Source organism: Aspergillus puulaauensis, chromosome 3, assembly GCF_016861865.1.
Source record: "Aspergillus puulaauensis MK2 DNA, chromosome 3, nearly complete sequence".
Taxonomy (NCBI): Eukaryota; Fungi; Ascomycota; class Eurotiomycetes; order Eurotiales; family Aspergillaceae; genus Aspergillus; species Aspergillus puulaauensis.
Window position 1 is genome coordinate 2,815,987 of NC_054859.1, and position 20,429 is coordinate 2,836,415.

At 49.4% G+C, this 20,429-nt stretch overlaps 9 protein-coding genes across 9 annotated transcripts; 4 read left to right on the forward strand and 5 right to left on the reverse strand.

Annotated features, from left to right (window-relative positions):
• Positions 1–402: 402 nt before the first annotated feature.
• Positions 403–2,070, reverse strand: APUU_31108A (uncharacterized protein; the record flags this gene model as incomplete). The annotated part of the gene is made up of 7 exons (XM_041702276.1): positions 403–481; positions 536–979; positions 1,037–1,308; positions 1,412–1,677; positions 1,726–1,789; positions 1,850–1,936; positions 1,999–2,070. The coding sequence occupies 7 exons, from the start codon at positions 2,068–2,070 to the stop codon at positions 403–405; spliced, it is 1,284 nt and encodes a 427-aa protein (XP_041555077.1).
• Positions 2,071–3,115: 1,045 nt separating this feature from the next.
• Positions 3,116–3,586, reverse strand: APUU_31109A (uncharacterized protein; the record flags this gene model as incomplete). Its single annotated transcript, XM_041702277.1, has 1 exon — positions 3,116–3,586. The coding sequence occupies one exon, from the start codon at positions 3,584–3,586 to the stop codon at positions 3,116–3,118; it is 471 nt and encodes a 156-aa protein (XP_041555078.1).
• A 2,866-nt stretch (positions 3,587–6,452) lies between these two features.
• On the reverse strand, positions 6,453–8,151 carry APUU_31110A (putative COP9 signalosome subunit 2 (CsnB); the record flags this gene model as incomplete). The annotated part of the gene is made up of 4 exons (XM_041702278.1): positions 6,453–7,718; positions 7,772–7,832; positions 7,885–8,043; positions 8,111–8,151. 4 exons carry the CDS (start codon positions 8,149–8,151, stop codon positions 6,453–6,455), a joined length of 1,527 nt encoding a protein of 508 aa, XP_041555079.1.
• Positions 8,152–9,217: 1,066 nt separating this feature from the next.
• rho3 (Rho family GTPase RHO3) lies at positions 9,218–10,210 on the forward strand (the record flags this gene model as incomplete). Its single annotated transcript, XM_041702279.1, has 8 exons — positions 9,218–9,267; positions 9,326–9,376; positions 9,437–9,454; positions 9,514–9,530; positions 9,588–9,602; positions 9,655–9,776; positions 9,832–10,033; positions 10,092–10,210. 8 exons carry the CDS (start codon positions 9,218–9,220, stop codon positions 10,208–10,210), a joined length of 594 nt encoding a protein of 197 aa, XP_041555080.1.
• Positions 10,211–10,758: 548 nt separating this feature from the next.
• On the reverse strand, positions 10,759–11,604 carry APUU_31112A (lipoyl(octanoyl) transferase LIP2; the record flags this gene model as incomplete). The annotated part of the gene is made up of 1 exon (XM_041702280.1): positions 10,759–11,604. The coding sequence occupies one exon, from the start codon at positions 11,602–11,604 to the stop codon at positions 10,759–10,761; it is 846 nt and encodes a 281-aa protein (XP_041555081.1).
• A 490-nt stretch (positions 11,605–12,094) lies between these two features.
• On the reverse strand, positions 12,095–12,939 carry APUU_31113A (pyridoxamine 5'-phosphate oxidase family protein; the record flags this gene model as incomplete). The annotated part of the gene is made up of 2 exons (XM_041702281.1): positions 12,095–12,703; positions 12,772–12,939. The coding sequence occupies 2 exons, from the start codon at positions 12,937–12,939 to the stop codon at positions 12,095–12,097; spliced, it is 777 nt and encodes a 258-aa protein (XP_041555082.1).
• Positions 12,940–14,280: 1,341 nt separating this feature from the next.
• On the forward strand, positions 14,281–15,514 carry APUU_31114S (NIPSNAP family protein; the record flags this gene model as incomplete). Its single annotated transcript, XM_041702282.1, has 2 exons — positions 14,281–14,965; positions 15,030–15,514. The coding sequence occupies 2 exons, from the start codon at positions 14,281–14,283 to the stop codon at positions 15,512–15,514; spliced, it is 1,170 nt and encodes a 389-aa protein (XP_041555083.1).
• Positions 15,515–16,618: 1,104 nt separating this feature from the next.
• Positions 16,619–18,270, forward strand: APUU_31115S (aminoalcoholphosphotransferase; the record flags this gene model as incomplete). Its single annotated transcript, XM_041702283.1, has 7 exons — positions 16,619–16,758; positions 16,820–16,829; positions 16,968–17,125; positions 17,181–17,227; positions 17,286–17,381; positions 17,435–18,099; positions 18,148–18,270. 7 exons carry the CDS (start codon positions 16,619–16,621, stop codon positions 18,268–18,270), a joined length of 1,239 nt encoding a protein of 412 aa, XP_041555084.1.
• A 546-nt stretch (positions 18,271–18,816) lies between these two features.
• On the forward strand, positions 18,817–19,319 carry CRP6 (40S ribosomal protein eS27; the record flags this gene model as incomplete). Its single annotated transcript, XM_041702284.1, has 3 exons — positions 18,817–18,819; positions 19,007–19,069; positions 19,137–19,319. 3 exons carry the CDS (start codon positions 18,817–18,819, stop codon positions 19,317–19,319), a joined length of 249 nt encoding a protein of 82 aa, XP_041555085.1.
• Between the last annotated feature and the right edge of the window lie 1,110 nt (positions 19,320–20,429).

A 20,429-nucleotide genomic window follows, 5' to 3' on the forward strand; every position in this document is an offset into this window, starting at 1 on the left:
ACAGCCAAAGACAGGCGTCAAGGGTGGTTGTCATTTTGCCGAAATCAAAGGATCCTCACACTCTGGTTAGTGGGTCCTTTTGAAAGCTCAAGCTGGGATCAAATCGCGCTCACACCTATGCAACATACATAGCACCCGCTAATAGATGAAATGGGAAACGCAAGTAAAAAGTAAAAAAGAGCACGAGATTAAACACGCAAAAGGTTGCTCATGGAAGAACGCTTGAGATCTCAATTTCGCCACTGGCGAAAAGCATTTCTGCGACAACAAAACATTTCATCACAGCAGACTACCTCCTGATATCTGGAACCAATTTGTGCAATTGTGGGATGAGGTCATGCACTTCATGTCATAGAAAACTGAGGGCCATATTAATTTGGTCGTAAAAATAATCGAGAGGTACTATTTGCGGGATTCGTGAGGCTCCCAATGAATCGGTTCAAAGTCTGAGTTTTGGAAATGGGCTTGATTGTAGGGAGAGCTGCTGGAACGTTAGTCCAGGGCCATATAAAAGTGTAGAAATTGGAAACCATACTTCTTGAAAGGGGCGGTAACTGGAAGTGAATGACTCAGGTTGGGTTTCATGACGAGCGGATTCAGCCGGATTTGGGGGCCATCGTTTGACCGAGGAGGTAATGAGCTCATGATCGGAGGTGGTCCAGTTAATCGAATCTGTGGCTGTGGAGGAGTAACAGGCGCTGCTGATCGCGGTGGGGGCGTATGCACAGGAGGTTGATAGACTTCCTGGGGTGGTGAGACCCGATAAGGGTCTGAGGGAGGTTGAGACATTGGAGGAGCCATCGCAAAGGAGGTGTCCATCATCAAATTGGGGATGGCCATTAAGCTGGAATTCACGTCAAACCCGAGATCATTAGTGTCCCAAGGAGTCTCATAATCGGAGGATAGAGCGTATTGCAAGTTGACGACAGGCTGCATGTTCATGGCTGGTTCTCCTCCATATAGCAAGTCATAATGTCCCCTGAATATTCGGGTTAGAGGCAATGACCAGGAAAGAAAAGTTCGGGGCTGGTCTTACGGTCGGTATAGCAGGCGGATGGCCCCGATTCCTGGCCTCGTCTGTGTTAGCACATGCGAGGTCACGGCGTCGCCTTCGCTTCGATCGAGATATAGAATTTCCACCATGAGTCCGGATCCCTCAATTACTCCATCAACTAACCCTTGCAGACCGACCTCGTCAATCTCGGTCTTGACCGTCTCTATTCGCGTTGAACAGTACTGGTCTAGGGGTATGGATAGGAAGGCGCCGTAGCGATGGGGATTCAATTTCATCCAGGCGCTGGTTAGAAGCTGCATTTAGAACATCGACCATCGTTAGCCGTGGAAACATGATCATTAGATTCGAAGGGAAAGAGCAAAGACAATATAAACTAGGGCTGAAGGATTCACTGACTCTGAAATGGGTGATAATCGCATTCGAATTGTATTCATCGTTGAAGAGCTCAATAAGAAAGGAATCATCCCGTTCGCCGCGTTCAATCGCGCCCGATATACTCCCGAAAACTTCCTCTGTGGCGTCCACAAATATTTCATACAGGTTTTCGTCCTGTCCGACCTGGTCGAGAAGCGTGTTCAACGATTTGATCCGTACCAGCTCGCGATGTACTTGCATGGGATCGCGTAAATTGAAGAGATTCTCGAAGTACCCAAAGGCCACCGCTGGATATCGTAAGTTTTCGGTCTTCACTTGGAGGACTTCGGCATTACCTCTCCAACCACAGTTTCCATCTCCCTTCATGATACGCGAATGCGGATGTGTAACAGCCAGTGCCTACAGCAAGACTTAGTAACAGTTGGTTTCGGTCTGCGTTGTTGAGCGATCAGATCATACGGTTGTTTTCGTGGCGAAAGCCGGGTCAGCATTTGCATAATCCAGCGCAATTGCATTGGTGGATTGTTTGTGAGAAACAAGCGGGCCCTGTGTGCGGCGTCAGTTGGATACGAAACATCTACTTTTTTTAAAGCACAAAGATGTCTTACTGGGAGCTCTGGTTCATATTTGTTGGAGAGCTCCTGGTATCGCTCCATCTCTTCCTGCGATAATGCGTTCATGTTGAAAATAGCGGGATGGTGAGCGTAGAAGGCGTTTGACAATTGGGAAATTCCGTGGCTAAGGAACGCGGGCGGAGACAGAGGCTGAGGGAAATAGCCAGAAAAATGTTCGTCTCTGGGCGGAAAGTGATTTAAAGGATCAAAATGATTCCTAGGAATATCCGATAGGGACATCGCATAAGGTGAGGTCAAATTGCCCTCTTAAGGTGGGACGTTCGGCGGGGGTCGATGGGGTAACAACGTCGGGTAGGAGCGATCCAAAGTTTATCACTCAAGGTACATCGTTCAGGGCGCTATCTCGACCTGGTATCTCCTCGTTTCTCTCACGCTCAATAATTGATATTGTCGTTGTAGCAATGCAAAACCCTGCTCATACAGCACTTTAGCATCAATGGAAAACAGGGCTGGCGTTCTTCGGCGACAGCAAGTCTATGGATGGGCGGGGGATACAGTAATGGCTGGGTCTAGACAACGATGAATGGAGGGGATGGAGTGAAAGAGCCACAAGGCTGGAGGGAATCAGAAAAGAAGTTGAAAGACAGCTCTGGGCCAGATTGGTGTATCTACCAAGTTAAAGTAGCATGTGACACTGCAGCCACCCAGTGACAGGTCCCCCGCCTCTACTGGGAGTCTTGCAAGAACAAATGATAGCAAAAAAGATATCAGGGTTTAGAATGAAAGAATATGGATTCAGACCTCGCGTGAAGCTAGCTGGAAGGGTCGAAAAGGTGTCGGGGAGCAAGATATCGAGATCTTCGTGTATGTACTAGCGGGGAGAGGTGGGGAGAAAGGGCAGTTCTGACCTTTTTGATCCAGGCAGGAGAAGCTAATTAATGGAGCAAGCGAGGCCAGGCGAGGAGGAGCAGGGATCAGGGGGAAACGAAGAGATGGGACGATGGCCCGGGTTAATATGGAATGAAGAGTGAAGAAAGACAAGGCCGAAGTTCGCGGGGAGACAGAAGGCAAAAAAAGAACACTGACGGGGCAGGGCAAGTGACAACCTCAAACCACCCAACATGCTGAAGCTGCTGCACTTCCAGCAGCGTCACCCTGCACAATTGAAGCAGTCACGCCAGATAAGGCTTGTGGGTCTACCAAACAGTCTCGACAATTTCAACCCTCTGGTACAGGATAATCCAGATCGAGCAGAAATACTGTACATATGATACGAGGCACGATCGATCGCATATTCGCGTTTCCGCCTGCGTCCCCAATCCTCATTCCCGTCGCTGATGCTGTCATCCATCTCCATGATTTTCTTATTATTCACTTGGTCACCGGGCAAATGCCGAATCCTCCGCGATGGGCCAGTGATAGTCCGACCCTGCTTGTGCTCAGACCGCACTCCGCCATCTCCATGCTTCCCCATCGCCAAAAAAAACCGCTCGCAATCCTGGGAAGTTAAGTTAATGGTTGGAATTGAAATCTTAGTCACGTCCGTTATGATCACCATCTCCAAGCCTTGACTGAGGAAGAGAAAGAAACCCTCATGCGCTGCACTTGAAAGCGACCACATATCCGCCCACAGCAACGCGTTTGACTGGGTCGATTGTCCTGCAACTAGTTGGAGACTGCGAGTAAGATGGCTGGCTTCCAGATCCGAATCCCTCTGGCTAGAGAATCCCTGCGCTGTTTGTAAACAGTGAACACCTTGTCAGGAAGAAAGACGCATTCAAACTGCACTTTTCTCTCCCCCAATTCGTCCTCCGCGCGCTCGCGGCGGCTGCCCTCAGCTTAGCACTGCAGGTTAATATAATTTGCAATCTGCTACTGGTACTTCCGGAGGTATCGAGGGGGACTCCGTGACTGTGTTGTCGTGCTCCGACCCGGCTTGCATGCAGCTGCTGCATATTATTTACGAAGGTGGGGAGCAGCCAGCTGCCAGACTGCAAAGGCACGATCCCAGGAAACAATCAGGCCCCAGCGCCTTTTCCACGCAGTTTGCCTCTTTTCCTTTTCTCGCTAACGTAGACTAGCCACCGCACAAATAATACGCGGGCAAATAAGAAAAAGAGTGAGCACCGCGTACCGTACGAGAGTAAAGAAACGATAAGACCTCCAAACAGAGTTTCTGCTATGGCCTCGTCTGACATCCTTCGTTCCCACAGCCAGCAACGGAGGTTGAGAATCAAAGGATTTCTTTGACATTCGTTAGCTCTCTTTGTCACCGAACTAGCGAACAGACTAAATTACGGCGCAAGGCTTTCAATAGTCATACATCGTCCGAAGAAGCAACGTGAAACCATCTGCTCAAGCTCAACAGTCAATTCGCCCATCAAACCTTCCTCTCTGCACCCACCACCAGACTCCATTCGATCTCCGGCTACAACCAATTCCAGTATGGAGCGGGATCAGACAACAGTGGCGCTGTCTCTGGACCGTTCTGCTGGGTAACTCCAGCATTTTTTGCCAATTGCCATCCTCGTGGGCACCCACAGTAATCTGTCTGAGACTCTGGATAAAATTTCCCCATTGTCGAGAACAAATTGGACCTTGCTCCCTGTAGACAACCGACAGGAGCCAGGTCTTGAGATTCGATCCAGCTAAAAACACCTTGCATATGCCACCTCGGAAACCCCGTCCGAACCATTCTTCTTTTTCCTCAAGCTGAAATTCAAAAACCATGACAAAGGACGGCCTCTTCACCCTATGACCATCGCGGCCCCTATCCTGTACCTGCCTGTGTCAATGGATTTTTTCTTTTCCTTCGCCTTCGAGCTTGCATGCGAGGAGCATCCCATTTCCTATTCGTCTAGCATGCACATTTTTGTTTGGACTCTTCCACGCAGCTTGAAGAATCCGTGGCAGCAACTCCGATCGTACCTTTTAAACAACTCAATGGACTGTGGCGTCTCGGTTTATCCCGGGAGTTTTTGCTTATTCCCGTCTCTTAGTCGCCTTTACATACAGCTGGGCGTCGATCACGAATGGCTGGTTTTATTTGCTACAACGGAGATCTCTTCCTGTTCAATATTCACGCAAGCAAAGGTACAGTACAGAAACTTATGCCTGCGGGTCTCAAATTCTGACCCAAACAATGCAAGAGACCATGTCCAAACGGTAGGATTGCTTTTTACCTTGGGGCCGTGAATTTTTGAAGCGTAAGTTACAAGGAAAAGTGGACAACAAGGGACGGGACGGATAGGAACACCACACCGTACACCGTGGCATTAGTTTGACTGAGACAGCTGATCATCATGCACCAACACCTCCCCTCTCGGCTCCCGCAGCTCAAAGTACTTAGCGCTGGGACGTTGGGGAGTTTTCCCATCTGCTATTCGCCGTAAGTACCTATTCTTATCTTGGCCACTTCAAACGTCCCAGTCTGGCGCACTCGATAGGGTGACCGCTAGATTCAAGTTGGAGAAGAACAATCGGAGACGGCGTTCGTGCCAAAATGGAGACGGAAACCATTCGATGGCAGGACGCCAATTGTCAATTGTCCACAATGCACACTCCACAGTCGATGGGGTATTTGCATTATTTTACAATGTTACATGCTCGACCCGCCTTACTTGGCGGCAGCGTCAACATTGTTAAAATGTTGGTTGTTGAGGTGTCCTGGCAATCAAATATCTTCTGGGGTCAAGTTGTTCGCTGGCCAGTTCGATTCGAAAAAAAAGAAAGGGCAAAAAAAAATCATGCAAAAAAGGTACATTTGGTACCTTTGGCGCATTCTACAAGAGTACAGTACCTATGCACTTTCCATTAACAAGTAGAAGGGTGGTATCACGGAGCTGAAGACCGGGCACGCCGCAGAATGGAGAATAAATGGAATGAAATAACAGAATCCCGGGATTCGGGAGGAAAGGTAAGATCGCCCTCCACTCGTTCTTTTTTCCAGTTTCCAGTAGAGTAGTTCCACCAGTCTACAACTGCAGCCTCGATTGTCGTTTTTTTGACCATGCGTCTCATCCCCACGAATGAGCTCGCCTATTTTATCGTTCTGTGACTTGCAAGGGCAAACAGACAGGCGGATCACGCTTCCTCTGTCCGTTGGTGGGTTCCTACAGGTCATTGGGGGCTGTGGATTCATTCGTTGTGCAGCATGCAGTATCAACTATCAACGCTTGCACCATGGTACTTAGTCTCGAATCTCGACTCTCCAGGTGTGTGAGGGAAGTTGAGAACACAATTACGCGTATGTACTATATCACTGAATGTACACAGCTGACACGGTACCACACCACACAGCAGGATGAATGATTCAATAATGATATCTTCTTCCAGTTTATGCAAGCCAGCGGTCATCAGGGATTCTGAACATTGGAATCTCATGATTCGGCCAGTTACTAAGTACGAGGAAGGTAGTACCGCTACTGCCTCCCGTACAACATCCGATTCCTTCTTTTCCTGCTTCCCTGTCTATTAATTGCCCCCGCCTAAAACAGCCCCGAGCCACCAGCCTTGACACCATGTCCTGCTTTGCTGCCCTTCCCCCCTCTCCGGAATCGGTGGCCGCCGGCACGTAGGAGACCCGCAGGAGCAACATCATCGTCAAAGGCCGATTGGTAGATTGAGGGCCCTCTCAACCCCATGCCGGTCATCTGCGAAACATCGTCGTTTTTGAATCCATCGCCATCGTTCAAAGTCACTCGCCAGAGCGCTCGTAGGGATTCGTTCCACTCCTCCAGGGCCCGAAGTCGGTCCACGTCGCTTGCACTTTCAACCACAACTGTGCCACTTTCCTGATCGATCTTGGCGTTTAGTTTCTTGTCGAGGATTAGGAAGCTCAGGATGTCTTGTGCTTCTGTGACCGAAATCTTAATGTGTTTTGAGATGAAGCTGAGCGTGAACCGGGTGTACGGCGCGATCAATTTAAGAATGGCCTTGGTCCGCATATTCCGGCTGACCTCATCAATGTTTTCTGCTATGAATGGGTCGGCCAGAACGTCCGGGTTCTTACTTAGGACAGCTTCGTATGCGTGAATATCATCCCTCTGGAAAGCATCCACCAGGTCAGTCATAGCAGAGATGCGGGGGTCGTTCTTGTACGGCTTCGTTTCTTGCGAATGGAAGGGATTGATATCCGATTTCATCAGCATGGTGGTCAGCACGAGATACTTGAGAACCTGGATCCGTTGCATCGAGCCCGCCTCGTCGTAGTTCCGGAAGGACTCGAAAAAGTCACTCTGTGCCTCTTCCCAGTTCTCCTCGCTCATGTGCATCTTGCCTCCGCATTCTCGGATAATCCCCATGATCTTAGGGTGGGGTACCGCCGACCGCACGCGGAGAGCGCGCTGGTAGAGGGCCTTTAATCGCTTGTTGTTCTTCGTCTCGGCGTACATTTGAATCTCTAGCGCGTATAATTCCAGTAGATATGTGCCCTTGCTGGGGTCATCCGAACCATCTTCCCTCTGACAAGCCCGGTGTAACTCCCGGACTTTTTTGCTCAACTGGCCATATTCCTTTCGTTCTAACCACAGGCGGGCCAATTTAATATTCGTCTTAAGCCATAGTCGCTCGTTGTTTGTGTTCTGGAAGGAGTAGAGGGTGAGAGAATAGAATTCTTCCATGCATTGGTACGCCTTGTCGTCATCTGATCCCTTTTCGATATAATCGAGCATGTTGTTTATTGACTTTTCCGAGTAGTTTCGCGTTACTGCCGACTTGACATATGTTAAGAGTTCCCTGTAGTGTTCAACGGCCTGAGTAGTCAGCTTAGGTAAAAAGGAAGAGAGCATGTCAAGGGCCAACTTACATCGCTATATCTCCCGAGTTTAAACTCCAGCTTAATCGCCTGCTTCAGTCCTTTAAACCCCCTGAAAGTCATCAGTATACAATCTTCGGTTTCCGAGGAGAGGATATATATACCAGTCTCCTTTGTCCTGTTCCAGAGCAGGTACTCCCAAGAATTCATCAATGGCCTCCTCCGGATTATCAACCTTGATCTGTTTGGCATTGTAGTATTTATTCTCTATTCCGATGTCTCCTGTCTCGTCGTCATCCGCATCTTCGTATTCAAAGTCGTACCTAGCAATAAAAAGTGTGAGGCGAGCTCTTTGGCCGTTCACAACGAGCCGGGGCAGGCAGTACTTACTCCTCATCAGAGTCGTGCATGAAATCATCGTCGTCAGACATTTTGGGCGACTTGAGGATGTGTAGGGGAGGAAATAACGGCAATACAAGGTATGTAAATAATTTCTAGGTCGATAACCCGAATAAGAAATGAAGCCTGGTGGTATTGATAGGCGAGGACTGAGGTTTGCTGTGAACTGTGAGCTGAACTGGGAGCTCCCGCCGCGCTTATCAGCAATTCAGCGCCTGGGGCACCAACTTCTGGCCCCCCGCCTTCTTCGAGCCTCGTGTGGGTCCAACAATAGAGGGCGCTTTGTGAACGTTGCGTTTTTAAGCAATAATGAGAGAAACGGTCGAGACCGGCTGAGGAGAATAACTTCTATTCAGGTCTATCGCTCCCTGGTTGGTGGTTTTTTGAGCTCACCTCATGTTGCCAATCGAATGAGAACGGTTGACATGTTACGTGGTAACTGCAAATATATATCGAAACGCGCACTCTAGGTCCGGCCCGCAACGTCCATTACGTACCATCAAACCCAAAGACCCTGCGAAGAGCTACATCTGTGTTCGAAAAATTCCGAACCAGAAGGAACCCCTGGCATATTCTATTGATGATGAATCTATTAATTTACAGGGACAGCACGGCTGAGTGAGGCGAGGGCCGCGACGCCATGGTGGAGGCAAGGCACCGGAGTGTGGAGTACGCCTAAGAGATCGATAACATTATCGCCCCCTACAAAGGACCAAGAAGAGGGATCTAGATTCCGAGAAATCGGCTCGAAGTCCTGATAGAGGTTGCTCTGGCTCAGGCACCGGAAGAAGCGAAATCTTGCGATAGCTTGGCAGATGACGATCATCCTATTCGCCGGAATCTTTGGTAACTTCGGCCGATGACATCGGCCCACGACTGGGGCGCAGTCTTCACCATTTCTTCTCTCCTTCACTGACATCTCATATTCGCACCAAGTCACCTCTTCACACGCTATACGACAACTATACTATCCGACCGCATCCTTCCTATATAACCGCGTAATTGCGCCGCTAGCGTTCTCGACGTTTTCGCAACCCCCCTGGGAACATCTCGCATTTCCCCGAATCCGATCCCACCTTCGAATACCGCGTCTACAAGATGGAGTTCTGCGGACGCCAAAAAGTTGTTCGGCGCAAGATGGTGCTGCTGTCAGTGATATAAGTAAACCATAGGAATACTGGCCGTTTCATTCTAACTGTGGACCAGGGGAGATGGTGCTTGTGGTAAAACCTCAGCCTTAAACGTGTTCACCAGAGGGTAAGATGTCTCTTGTATTCAATACATTTAACCTGCGATTTGCTGACGTTTGTCGATCAGATATTTCCCAACGGTCTAGTGAGACTCTCCCTCCATTTACTATCAGTTCTAGCATTAACCACAGCAATGCGCGGCAGTGAACCGACTGTTTTTGGTTCGTGTGCCCCTCCCCGGGCAATAAGTTGAGTTGATACTGATTTTTGCCTTGCAGAGAATTATGTCCATGGTATTTCCTTCTCTCCTCGCAATCTTCTTTGAAACGTACTCATAATCGCAAGACATCTTCGTCGATAACGTGCACATGGAATTATCGCTATGGGATACAGCTGGCCAGGAAGAATTTGATCGGTTACGCGCGCTATCCTATGAGGATACGCATGTCATAATGCTGTGTTTCAGTGTAAGATCGTCGCTCAACATACTAAGCCTCGTGGCTAAATCTTTGTGGAACATAGGTCGACAGCCCCGATTCGTTCGAGAATGTGGCGAGCAAATGGACCGAGGAGATCTCGGAGAACGTCCCCGGAGTGAAACTGGTTCTCACGGCCCTCAAGTGTGATTTGCGAAAAGACGAATTCCTCAATGATAACCCGAATGTTATCACGTACGAGCAAGGGCTGGCAAAGGCAAAAGAGATCGGAGCCGTGAAGTACCTTGGTAAGATATCCTCCAGCTTCGAGGAGTTCAGGACTGGGATGGTCTAATTCCTTGACAGAGTGCTCTGCTGTTCAAAATCGTGGCATCAGGGAGGCCTTTTACGAAGCCGCCAAAGTCGCCCTCGAGGTGAAGGCACAGAATGCCAGCGCGTCCCAGAGCCGCTGCATCATTCAGTGATCGCACCTTTGTCGCATGTTGCCTTTAACCGTTTTATATACCCGCCGGCCTCAATATATTATCCCGACAATGCTTATTTTCATTACTTGTGCCCCAGAGACGCTACTATTTCACGACTCAGCAATCAGCAATTCAGCCTTTGCAATGTTTTTTACTTGCTTTTATCCCCTTCGTTATATATAATTTCGACATCCTAGATACATCGCCATTCTAATGTCTTAATTTCCCATCTCGAGAACACTTATCGGGATCGGTTTCACATTCAGCGTGTTGGATTCAACCACCACGCTTTATACGGCCTCAACTGCCTGTTTTATCTATCGCTTCCGTTCCATTACCACATCTACTGGTCGGACGCTGCGAGTTGTTTTCTTTGTCTTGCTGGACAGTGTACACGTACCCATTGCATGTATGCATTTCTACCCAAGGTTGTTTAACTATTAGTACAATGTACTGTATCCTTTAGTATCGTTCTACCGTAATATCACAGTATATCTATAAATTAGCACCATTCCAAATTTACACTCGACAACGCACCTACAGCGTAGTTAATCTACTAGGTCCGTTTCCTCCACCCTATAGACACCATCGATATTCTCCCCTGAAGCGCTCCCCACGCAAGCAAATTTACTATTCACCCTCCGCACAAACGCATCAACAAATTTCCCGGCCACCTCCTCAACAGAGACACCATCCACCCCTTGCCCCTGCAAACTTGTCGCCTCTCTCCCTTCAAGCCCGCACGCCACTATCTGCCGGAAATACCACATCGGCTCTTCCGTGACATTAAAGCCTACCCCGTAGCTGCTGATATTCCTCCTCAAATGGACCCCTACTGCCGTGATCTTCCTGGGTAGCTGGTCACTGCCTGACCGGGAGGGCACCCAAACCCCTGGATCTTCAGTAATAGTCCCCTCAATGCCATACCCGGCTAGTACATCAACAACGCTATTCTCCAATAGCCGAATATGGCATCGTGGCGTCAGACCCAGCCGCCGTAGATCAAGAATCGTGTATGCAACCATCTGCCCGGGTCCATGGTACGTTGTCTGTCCACCCCGCAGGGTTGGATGGTATTCTGCTATCGCGGAGCCATTATTATGCTGTGATTGCTGAGAGAAGAGAGAGCGGATCGGCTCAAGGCCGGGAGGTAGGGAAAGAGTTTTTGAGGCGGAGGGCGAGGTGTTTGACGGCGGGAGGTCGCGGCGGCCGGTTGTGTAAACTGGGTTCGGGGTGAATGTTATTATCGTTGGGTCGGGTGGCGGTGGTGTTGTCGCGTTGGGTGACTGGATGAGCTTCTTGTGTGCGAGGAGACGGGTTGTGAGGGATTGTTGGAGGTTTGCGACGCGGGTGAAGGAGGTTATGTCGGGGAAGTGGAGGTGGGCGAGCCGCATGGTTCTGGATGGGAGTTGGGATTGAACTGTGGTTTCTGTAGATCTGGCTTGTTTTCGAGAGAGTACGTGAGAGCGAGACGAGGGTGGCTGAAAATTGGGTCAGTGAATTGATGAACAATGGCTAGTGCGGTGGTGTAATTGAGAGTTGGAGATGTGCGTTGGAGATGCGGGCGTACTTTGGGAGAGACAATCTACGTCACTGGCATTGAATCATGTGATAAGTTTGAATGGAGGAGGAGTATGCCAATCAATATATAGATCAATTTTACAACTAGGATACGTACTACTTTCCATGGTTTCTGGAATCTGGTTAAGTTGAATTTGCGCAGGAAGCTTGAAGCGCATGGGGAAACATACGGAATAGATTGGAAAGAACTTCGTGGCCCATGACTTGCCCTCATAATCAAACATGAAAATGCTCCCAAAGCCTCAATGCCCTATAGCTCCGGCAAACTCTGAAATCCATATCGAAATACCACAGCCGACTTTATTATAGCACCACGCCATTTGCAGGGCTATCACTCGATGGCTCTTCTCCCTCCTGAACGACAAGCCAGTCCCTTACACCTCCCTTCCAGTCAGCCAGTCTGCCTTCGCGTACACGGACTGTGACAACTCGGACATCATCGTCAATCGAGATACTGGGTCGGCGCTGTCCGGGCTGTTGTGTTTGGCCAAACGCGCTCATTTCTTCCTCGAACGTATTGTTTTCTAAGTGCCTTTCTTTACACCACGTCTCCTCCTCGGATCCAGCCGCCAAGAATCGCGCCTCTCCTGTGATTGTGGTAGAGATACTGGATAGAGCACTCGTGTTTAGATTCAGAAGTAGACTAGCCAGAGATGACCGGGTTGCTGCTGGTGGTGGGGAGCCATCGCGAGTAGCCTCAGGGTTCGGCGCACGGGTAGGCGGACGGTGTGACACCCAATCGTGTACTAAAAGTGAGACTCGCGGGTTGGTTTGTAGGTGGGTGGTTTTTCGCGAAGATGAATTGGTTGTCATGATGATCGTGGGGTACTGATCGAAAGGTGTGGATGCCAGATAGGTATAGGACATGAGAGAGATGTGGGGAGTAAGGCCATCACATGTTGCTAGATGGAGCTATATAAAAAGCATTGGTATTAGCAGACAGGCAAGGATGGGTCAATAGAGTCATCGGCTGGACATACGAAGCGGGTGTTTTTGAGGCAAGACGAGACCTCCGGCGGGAGAGTAGTTGCAACATGGCGATGAGTGGTTGTGGCAGAGGCCTCGTACGAGAGGGGGGGGTTTAAAGAGTCGCTCATTGTGTCTGATCGGGAGTTGATTGAGTTGGGAGGCAGCTGCGCGGAGGGCATCCTGTCGTGTCAACTCTTCTCTGCAGCTTGCGACCGGATGGAGGGGCGATTACTTCATGATGGGGTGGCGACCAGCGACCGACCGTCAATTTCCGGCCTTCCCTGATTCGGCCGGATGCTCTCCGGGTACCTTTCTCGACTAAACTACATGGCAACGATGCTAAGCTTATCGAGATCGAATGAGACTGAATAAGATATACATCTGATCTAGTCGAATAGACTCTAGCTCCATGTATTCAAGTTATTTGTTGCAATTGAGTCTGTCGGAGCAATCTTGCTGCGACACCCAATAACTGTGCGACAGTGGCGAGTCTCCAAAACAACTACACGTCAAGTCTGCAGCAAACCAGCCTTGAAGGAACCCATTTTAGACAAGATTAACACAACATTGTAAATCGGTCTTCCTTCGCAGGTATGATTTCAGGAGCTGGAGCAGCTTCCAAAGGAGGCTACGACCCGCGTGACCAGTACGTGCAAGCTGATTATTTATACAGGGCGATCTCTATTTGGTAGACAGAAAAAGGCCTGTACATTTAGTTAGTTTTCAAAAGCCGTCAATGTCGTCATAGATATGGGGAAAGAGCTGGACCGGGGATCACCAGAACACAGCTCCATCTGTCGAATGTAGGGGGATAATCTCAATCTCAACCTGGACTTGTTTGCTAATTATTATTAACGAGTCACACCGTGGCCATATAAGACATTGAGATCCGCTCGCAGCAACCTTGTTTGACGCAAAACCGAAATCGTCAACCTGGAGGACGACTACAGCTAAGACGCTAGGCTCCTTCCCCGCACATTGGCTTTAGGCAAGCTACCGTACCGTTGCAGCTTCGCTCTCCCCTCAAAACTCTCCCCTCTTTCCATCCCATTCATCGCCATTGGTGTGTTAATTATCACTGCATCTTGTCTTCCCACTACCTGTGGACGAGCTTTGACTGTTACTTTGGGGAATAACCAACTTATTGACGATCTCGGCTCACTCTGCTGATCCTGGTCTCTGAGCGAGCTGCTTCCTTACTGGTTCTGACTGTTACTCCTGCTGTGTTGCATTTTCCATTCAGCCGTTTGGCCGCTTTGTGCATCTAGTGTCATCCCATCCCTGCTGCTTGTCCTCTATATTCCCCTCTCTTCAAACCCCCTTCACCCTTGTGCTCATTTACCACCTCGGGATAGGCGTTGATCTCTCCTTTCCTGCCTTTCATTTGTACCCGTCTGCCGACATTCTGAATCAGCACCGCGCCTTCCCGCTTTCTTCGCTGGGTTTTGTTTTACAATCTGCCCAACTTCTCTGTATTGGTTGCTTGTTGAAACTACACCGCATTTGGATCCATCTTAGCCATGTTTGCCCCAAGAGTCTTCCGGCCTGCGTCCTCGCTGGTTCGATCATTCCACACATCTGCCCCTGTCTACCGTGCGCCCTCCATTCGGGACATCACCCCCGACTCAACTGAAGAGTTCGTTGCACGTCAGAAGGAGTTTCGCGAGAACCTGGAAGTAGCTCGCAAGAAGAGAGAGCAGCAAGAGAGTCAGTCAGTCGGTGCTTCTGCTTCCACCTCTGCATCTGCCCCATCATCCCCTGTTGCCCGTGATCGCCTCCGTGAGTACGCTACCGCTCCCGCCGCCGCCCGCAAGGGCGACGCGAGCGATGAAAATAGTCCCATCATTGATGCCGCCGATGTTCTTGATAACCAAGCATTGGGCTCACTTTCTACCCACCGTTCTTTAGGAGACGAACACAATTTAGAAGCCAACCGATCTGCCAAACGCGGGCCACTCTCTTCCCTTATTTACGGAACAAAAGAAGGCCAGCAGCTCGATAAGGATATCGAGCGTTCGTTTTCGCAAGTCCTCGCGCGTGGCAAATACGTCCACTCCATCGTTTTCCACGAAGTGAAACCGGACCGAGTAGATGAATATGTTGACCTTGTTGGCCAGTGGTACCCTCGGATGGCAGGCACGGAAGAGAACCGTGTGAATCTGGTGGGAAGCTGGCGAACGCAAGTGGGAGACAATGAGACCTTTGGTATCTATACTTTACCCGAACCTTCCCATAGCTTCTGGGGCTGATGTTAATGATAATTCCGCAGTCCATATTTGGGAGTATCAACGATATGAAGGTTATCATGCTTCTCTTCACAACATTTCGTGCCATCCGGAGTTCCCTGCATTCGACCGTAAGCTCAAGGGGTTGATCAAGAGCAAGAAAACTTCGTTGATGCAGGAGTTCTCATTTTGGCCTACAACTCCGCCACGCCGCTTGGGAGGTCTTTTTGAACTTCGGTCTTATACACTCCACCCCGGAAACCTCCTAGAATGGGAAACTCATTGGCGCCGCGGTCTCAAGGCACGCCGCGAAGTCATGGAAGGCGTCGGAGCTTGGTTCGTCCAGATTGGGGACCTGAACACGGTGCACCACTTGTGGCAGTTTGCAAATCTAGAGGAGCGCAAGGTCCGCCGAGAGCAATCATGGGGTATTGAAGGCTGGGCCGAGACCGTGCATAAGACCGTTCCGCTCATTCAAACTATGCAGAGCCGCATTCTCATTCCGATGCCATGGAGCCCTGTCGGTTAAGCTGGAACAAATCTGGCAAAGTTTAGCTTCGCAGCGTGGCCAACATAATCCAGACCCCTTGATGGAAGAACACTAGTGACATGGGCTGGCTGTGATGGCGGTAAGTCGCCCCAGAGCAATAGAAGTCTCTTTGTCTGTATAACCGCGGGGAGAAAGTGAATGTGATTGTTCCTCGGATCCTGGCATTTCTGGGACGAGGTCGATGTTTCTGTCCACTTTTACTTGGCGGACTGCTTAGTGTATGAAATATGGCATTAGCGCTTTTGAAATTGCCCACTGCATGTATTTAGTGTACCAATCTCAACAATTATATGCATCTGCCTCATTTCTTGACATTCCCGTAGCGTTTCGCCGCGGCGCCAGCTTTACCAAATGATATTGCGTACAAGCCGTCGTCCCGTACGTTAGGCGGACTCGTAACTCCGCGCTTTGGCGTCATATGGCAACCTCGGATAATTGCCAACGGACATTCGCATGGACACCCCCACTTGCCAGTTAATCTATCCTGCCATGATCGGCGTGCTATTAACCTTGAAGGCATTCCACTTGCATGGAGAAAGGCGGAATCTCAACTTGGTTCGTCCGTTTCCGTTGGGGTACCAGCACGTGGTCAGCCGATACCCACCAATACGCTGAATACAGACAAACCTGGTAGGCCAGTGCTGGGAAACGGTGTTCTGTGACATTCTTCATACTTCCCGTAATCTATATTCTGGTACTCGTGGCCGCCCTCGAGGAGCGCTTTTCCGCCGGCAGAAAAAAGTATCGCATAAATAAGAGCATTTGGACAAAGACGCCGTCTCGGCCACGGGAGATTTTCCGACCATTTTACAGAACTTTCCTCTCTTACTTTCTCTTTCCCTGCTCAATTGTTTTTTGAAGCGCGCCTCATCAAGATTTTTACCTTTGAACTGCTCGAATTGTCTATTACCTGCCTATCCACCCTACCCTTTCCGCGCTCTTCGCGCTCTTCGCGAGGATCGACCGCGGACAGATCAACCGAACCCAAACCATCCAGCCCGTCACATAAGGAAGATAATTATAAGGACGTTTTTATCGTAATCCACCGGAGTTGAAAGGAGGCATCTTTCACTCACAGCCAAGATGGTGTATATCCGGCAATATCAGTTATCGAACCTGAAGGACTATCGTTATGCGGGAGTTGACCTGTCGCTTATAAGTCGATATGTTCTCAAGCCGTTCTATAATAACATTGTGATCAAGTGCTTCCCTATGAGCATGGCGTGAGTAGTAACGCTGGTTGTATCTTGTGCTCGGCCCGGCTGACAGCCTTCTTTTATCTAGACCTAATGCTGTAAGTTCAATATAGTCTCTCAGCCCTATGCGTCAAAAACAAGCCCTGGCGACTACAAAGAGGAGATAGATGGATGTCAACATGACCATAATGAACTTCGGACTTTCATGAAAGACGCGACATTAACTTCGCCGGTAGATCACCTTAACAGGCCTCTTCTTCGTTTTGATCAACTTCTTCACCGTCTTATACTATAACCCGACTTTCGACAAAGACTGCCCACCATGGGTCTATGCCAGTTGCGCCATTGGATTATTCCTGTACCAAACCTTTGATGGTGTAGATGGCATTCAGGCGTATGATTTCCCGCTCCCGGCTCCTTGGCGGACTGACACTAACATCGCCCTCTAGACGGAGAACTAAGCAGAGTGGCCCTCTGGGCGAACTGTTTGATCATAGTAGGCCGAACTCACCCTACTATCGGAGGCGCTCTGACTGACATTTGGGCTTCTGCAGGTGTTGACGCGTGTAACACGGCCCTGGGAGTTATAGTCTTCGCTGCAGTTATGAACCTTGGCCAGTCGTGGGCTACCATTTTGACCCTTTTTGGATGTATGTGAACCGCGGGATTAGATCCAATGTGGATGCTAATGTGATACCAATAGCTACCATGACCTTTTACGTCCAGACTTGGGATATGTACTACACGCAGGTGTTGACCTTGGGGATTATTTCCGGTCCTGTCGAAGGTGTACTTACGCTTTGCGTTGTCTTTGGATTCACCGCATATATGGGAGGCGGCAGCTTCTGGCATCAGCCTATGCTCGAGACGGTTGGCGTTCCTAAACTGGGGTTTGTCCCCGCGCAGCTCTATGACATGCCCTTCACGCAGTGGTATCTTATCTACGGCGGGATTATGCTGTTCTTCGCCACCGGCTCGAGCATAGCGCACGTCGTCCAGGTTCGCAAAGAGCGTGGCAAGGATCCACTCCAGCCACTATATGGTCTCCTTCCCCTCGTCTTGACATGGGCCCTTGTGCCAGCATATCTATACCTCAACCCGGCCATTCTTGAGAACTATATAGTTCCATTTGCACTGTATATCGGCTTGGTCAATGCTTACTCTGTTGGTCGAATGATCTGTGCCCACCTAGTCAAGGCAGAGTTCCCTTATTCAAATATTCTTCTTGGACCTCTTGCTTTGGCTGTGGTGGACAGCGCCGGTGCTCTTTTTGGTCTCTGGTCGAACACCTTGATTGGCACCATTGGACAGCCCGCGTTTGTTTTCCTGTGTTTGGGCCTAGGACTCGGTATTTACGGAAGCTTCGTGGTAAGTATGAATCTACATTGAACACGTTCGATTCGCTAACAGTAGTAGCATGATATTATTACAACCATCTGCGACTACATTGATATCTGGTGTTTAACCATCAAGCACCCGTACGTTCCAGAGCAGGCCGCCAACGGTGATGTCCTTCGTGCGTCTAAGAAGACACTTTAGATCGGAACTTTTAAGGCACCTAATCGCATATCAACTATGTGAAGCCTCGCAGACCAAGCAGCTGCTTTTAGAAACTTCGCCTTGAGTTAGTTTGTCGGTTCAAATATTTTGGAGTTGGGCTGCCTCCAGCCATATGCCCGTACTGTTCTATTATGTCTTATGTATAAGCGCATTAAGTTAGCGATAGAGTAAATTATTAATAATAAATCTTTCGATATTATGCGTACAGTGTTCTGGGTGTCGGTGTTTCAATGTAGGAGTAGAGGAGCGGAGAAGCTATGTGAAGGTTATGCAGCATATGCACTTGATTAGGTAATCCACGCGGTCATTGCTAACCAGTTAATCGGAACCCGTCAAGGGCAGTGTTAGCGAGGGCTGAACCCTACGGAAGCCCCAAACGGGCCGACTGGGGGCGCCGTCGAGAATTCGCTTCAATCTTCGCCATCTCCACGAGACCTCTCCTGTTGCTTTCACACCCCAAGCCGGCCATCTCATCAGCGCTCCATCTCAACTTTCTTCGCTGATCGACTTTTTTGTCTCGTCAAGATGGTAAGTTGCATTCGACTATTTTATTCTCCCCAGACCCCCGTCGATACCAGCTGCGTGAATGTCGATCGATTTTGTGCTCTCGTGGTCGCCCGTCACCGTCGTCGCCTCCACGGTGCATCGACGAGGCATCATGAAAAATCGAGTCAATATACAAGAATACGGTCCACTAACAACTTCCTTTACATAGGTTCTCGCGGTCGACCTTCTCAACCCTACTCCTCAGGCTGAGGCCCGCAAGCACAAGCTTAAGGTATGATGGCATCGAATTTGGATAAATGTGGTACTGGGTAACTGACGGTGGAACTTTCTTCGAATAGCAACTTGTGCCTGCTCCTCGTTCCTTCTTCATGGACGTCAAGTGCCCCGGCTGCTTCAACATCACCACCGTCTTCTCTCACGCCCAGACCGTCGTTGTGTGCTCCGGCTGCTCTACCGTCCTCTGCCAACCCACCGGTGGTAAGGCCCGCCTCACCGAGGGCTGCTCTTTCCGCAGAAAGTAAACGTCTCGACAACGGAGTTGGGCGATGACGATTGCAACGTGGCGTTTTTCGATGATGATGGATTAATACTATATTTTTGAGAAAGCACATCAGATAGAAGATGGAATCCTCGCCCCTTGCGAGAAACCCCTACAACACTCATGGGCAATGAGAAAAATGTTCTTACACCACACATCACCGTTCAATACCAAAAAGCGTTTTCTTCACATTGAGGGGAGTTCCGGATATCTGGCACTTGATCGGTCCACACTCTGTCAACTTATTGCTTTGTTTCCGTCAAAAACCAGTTTCTTTTCGCCTTCTTGTGTTTATGCTTTTTTTCCTATTGTACATCGTTGTTTGAACGAGCGTACTGGGTTTCGCGCATTATGGGATGTACACAGCGGGCGCGTCCGCCGGAGCCATTGCCAAACGAAGCGAATTTCGGATGTCAGAAGGCATAGGGGCGACAAATCCTCCTCTGGCGAAGGTGAATAATCACCTTTGGCATGTGCTCAAGCGGACGCGTTGGACTCACTTACCGTCTGGGTCAGTATTTCTCCTAGGATTGCTGAACTCGGTCTGTAAGTAGCCCTAGCTGTGACTCCTAGGCGCAGTAGTGAATTGTACACCTATATGCAGTGATGCACTCTAGTATCCTGGAAGCGTAGCCTGTAGTATCCACCTTAGTATCCGTAGGTGTACCCCATCAACCATGTTTAGCCTACATACTTTTTTTTGTCCGGGGCCCCGGTGTTAGGGTCCACAGTGGCTTTCTTAGATGGAACTGTAGGCATTAGAGCCATAAGCCAGACGGCCGATCATTTTATATATCCTCCTTAAGCAATTAGACTACCCATCCATTCAAGGTATCCGTACTTCTGTGGAAAGACATGAAAGATAGCATGATGTTGGTCCATCGGCCCATTTGCTGCAGTGGTGATTTGCCTCGCCCCCTCTCAGGGAGGATCTTTAAACCTCAAATTAAGGAAGCTTATCAAGGTCTTCACAATGTAATATTGGTACTTGGAAAGACTTGTACGAGCATTTTTCGCTGTCAGGGTTGACTGTCTTGAATTCCCACCCAAGCCTTATCTTATCTTGCAGCCCAGATCAAAGACAAAATTGTAC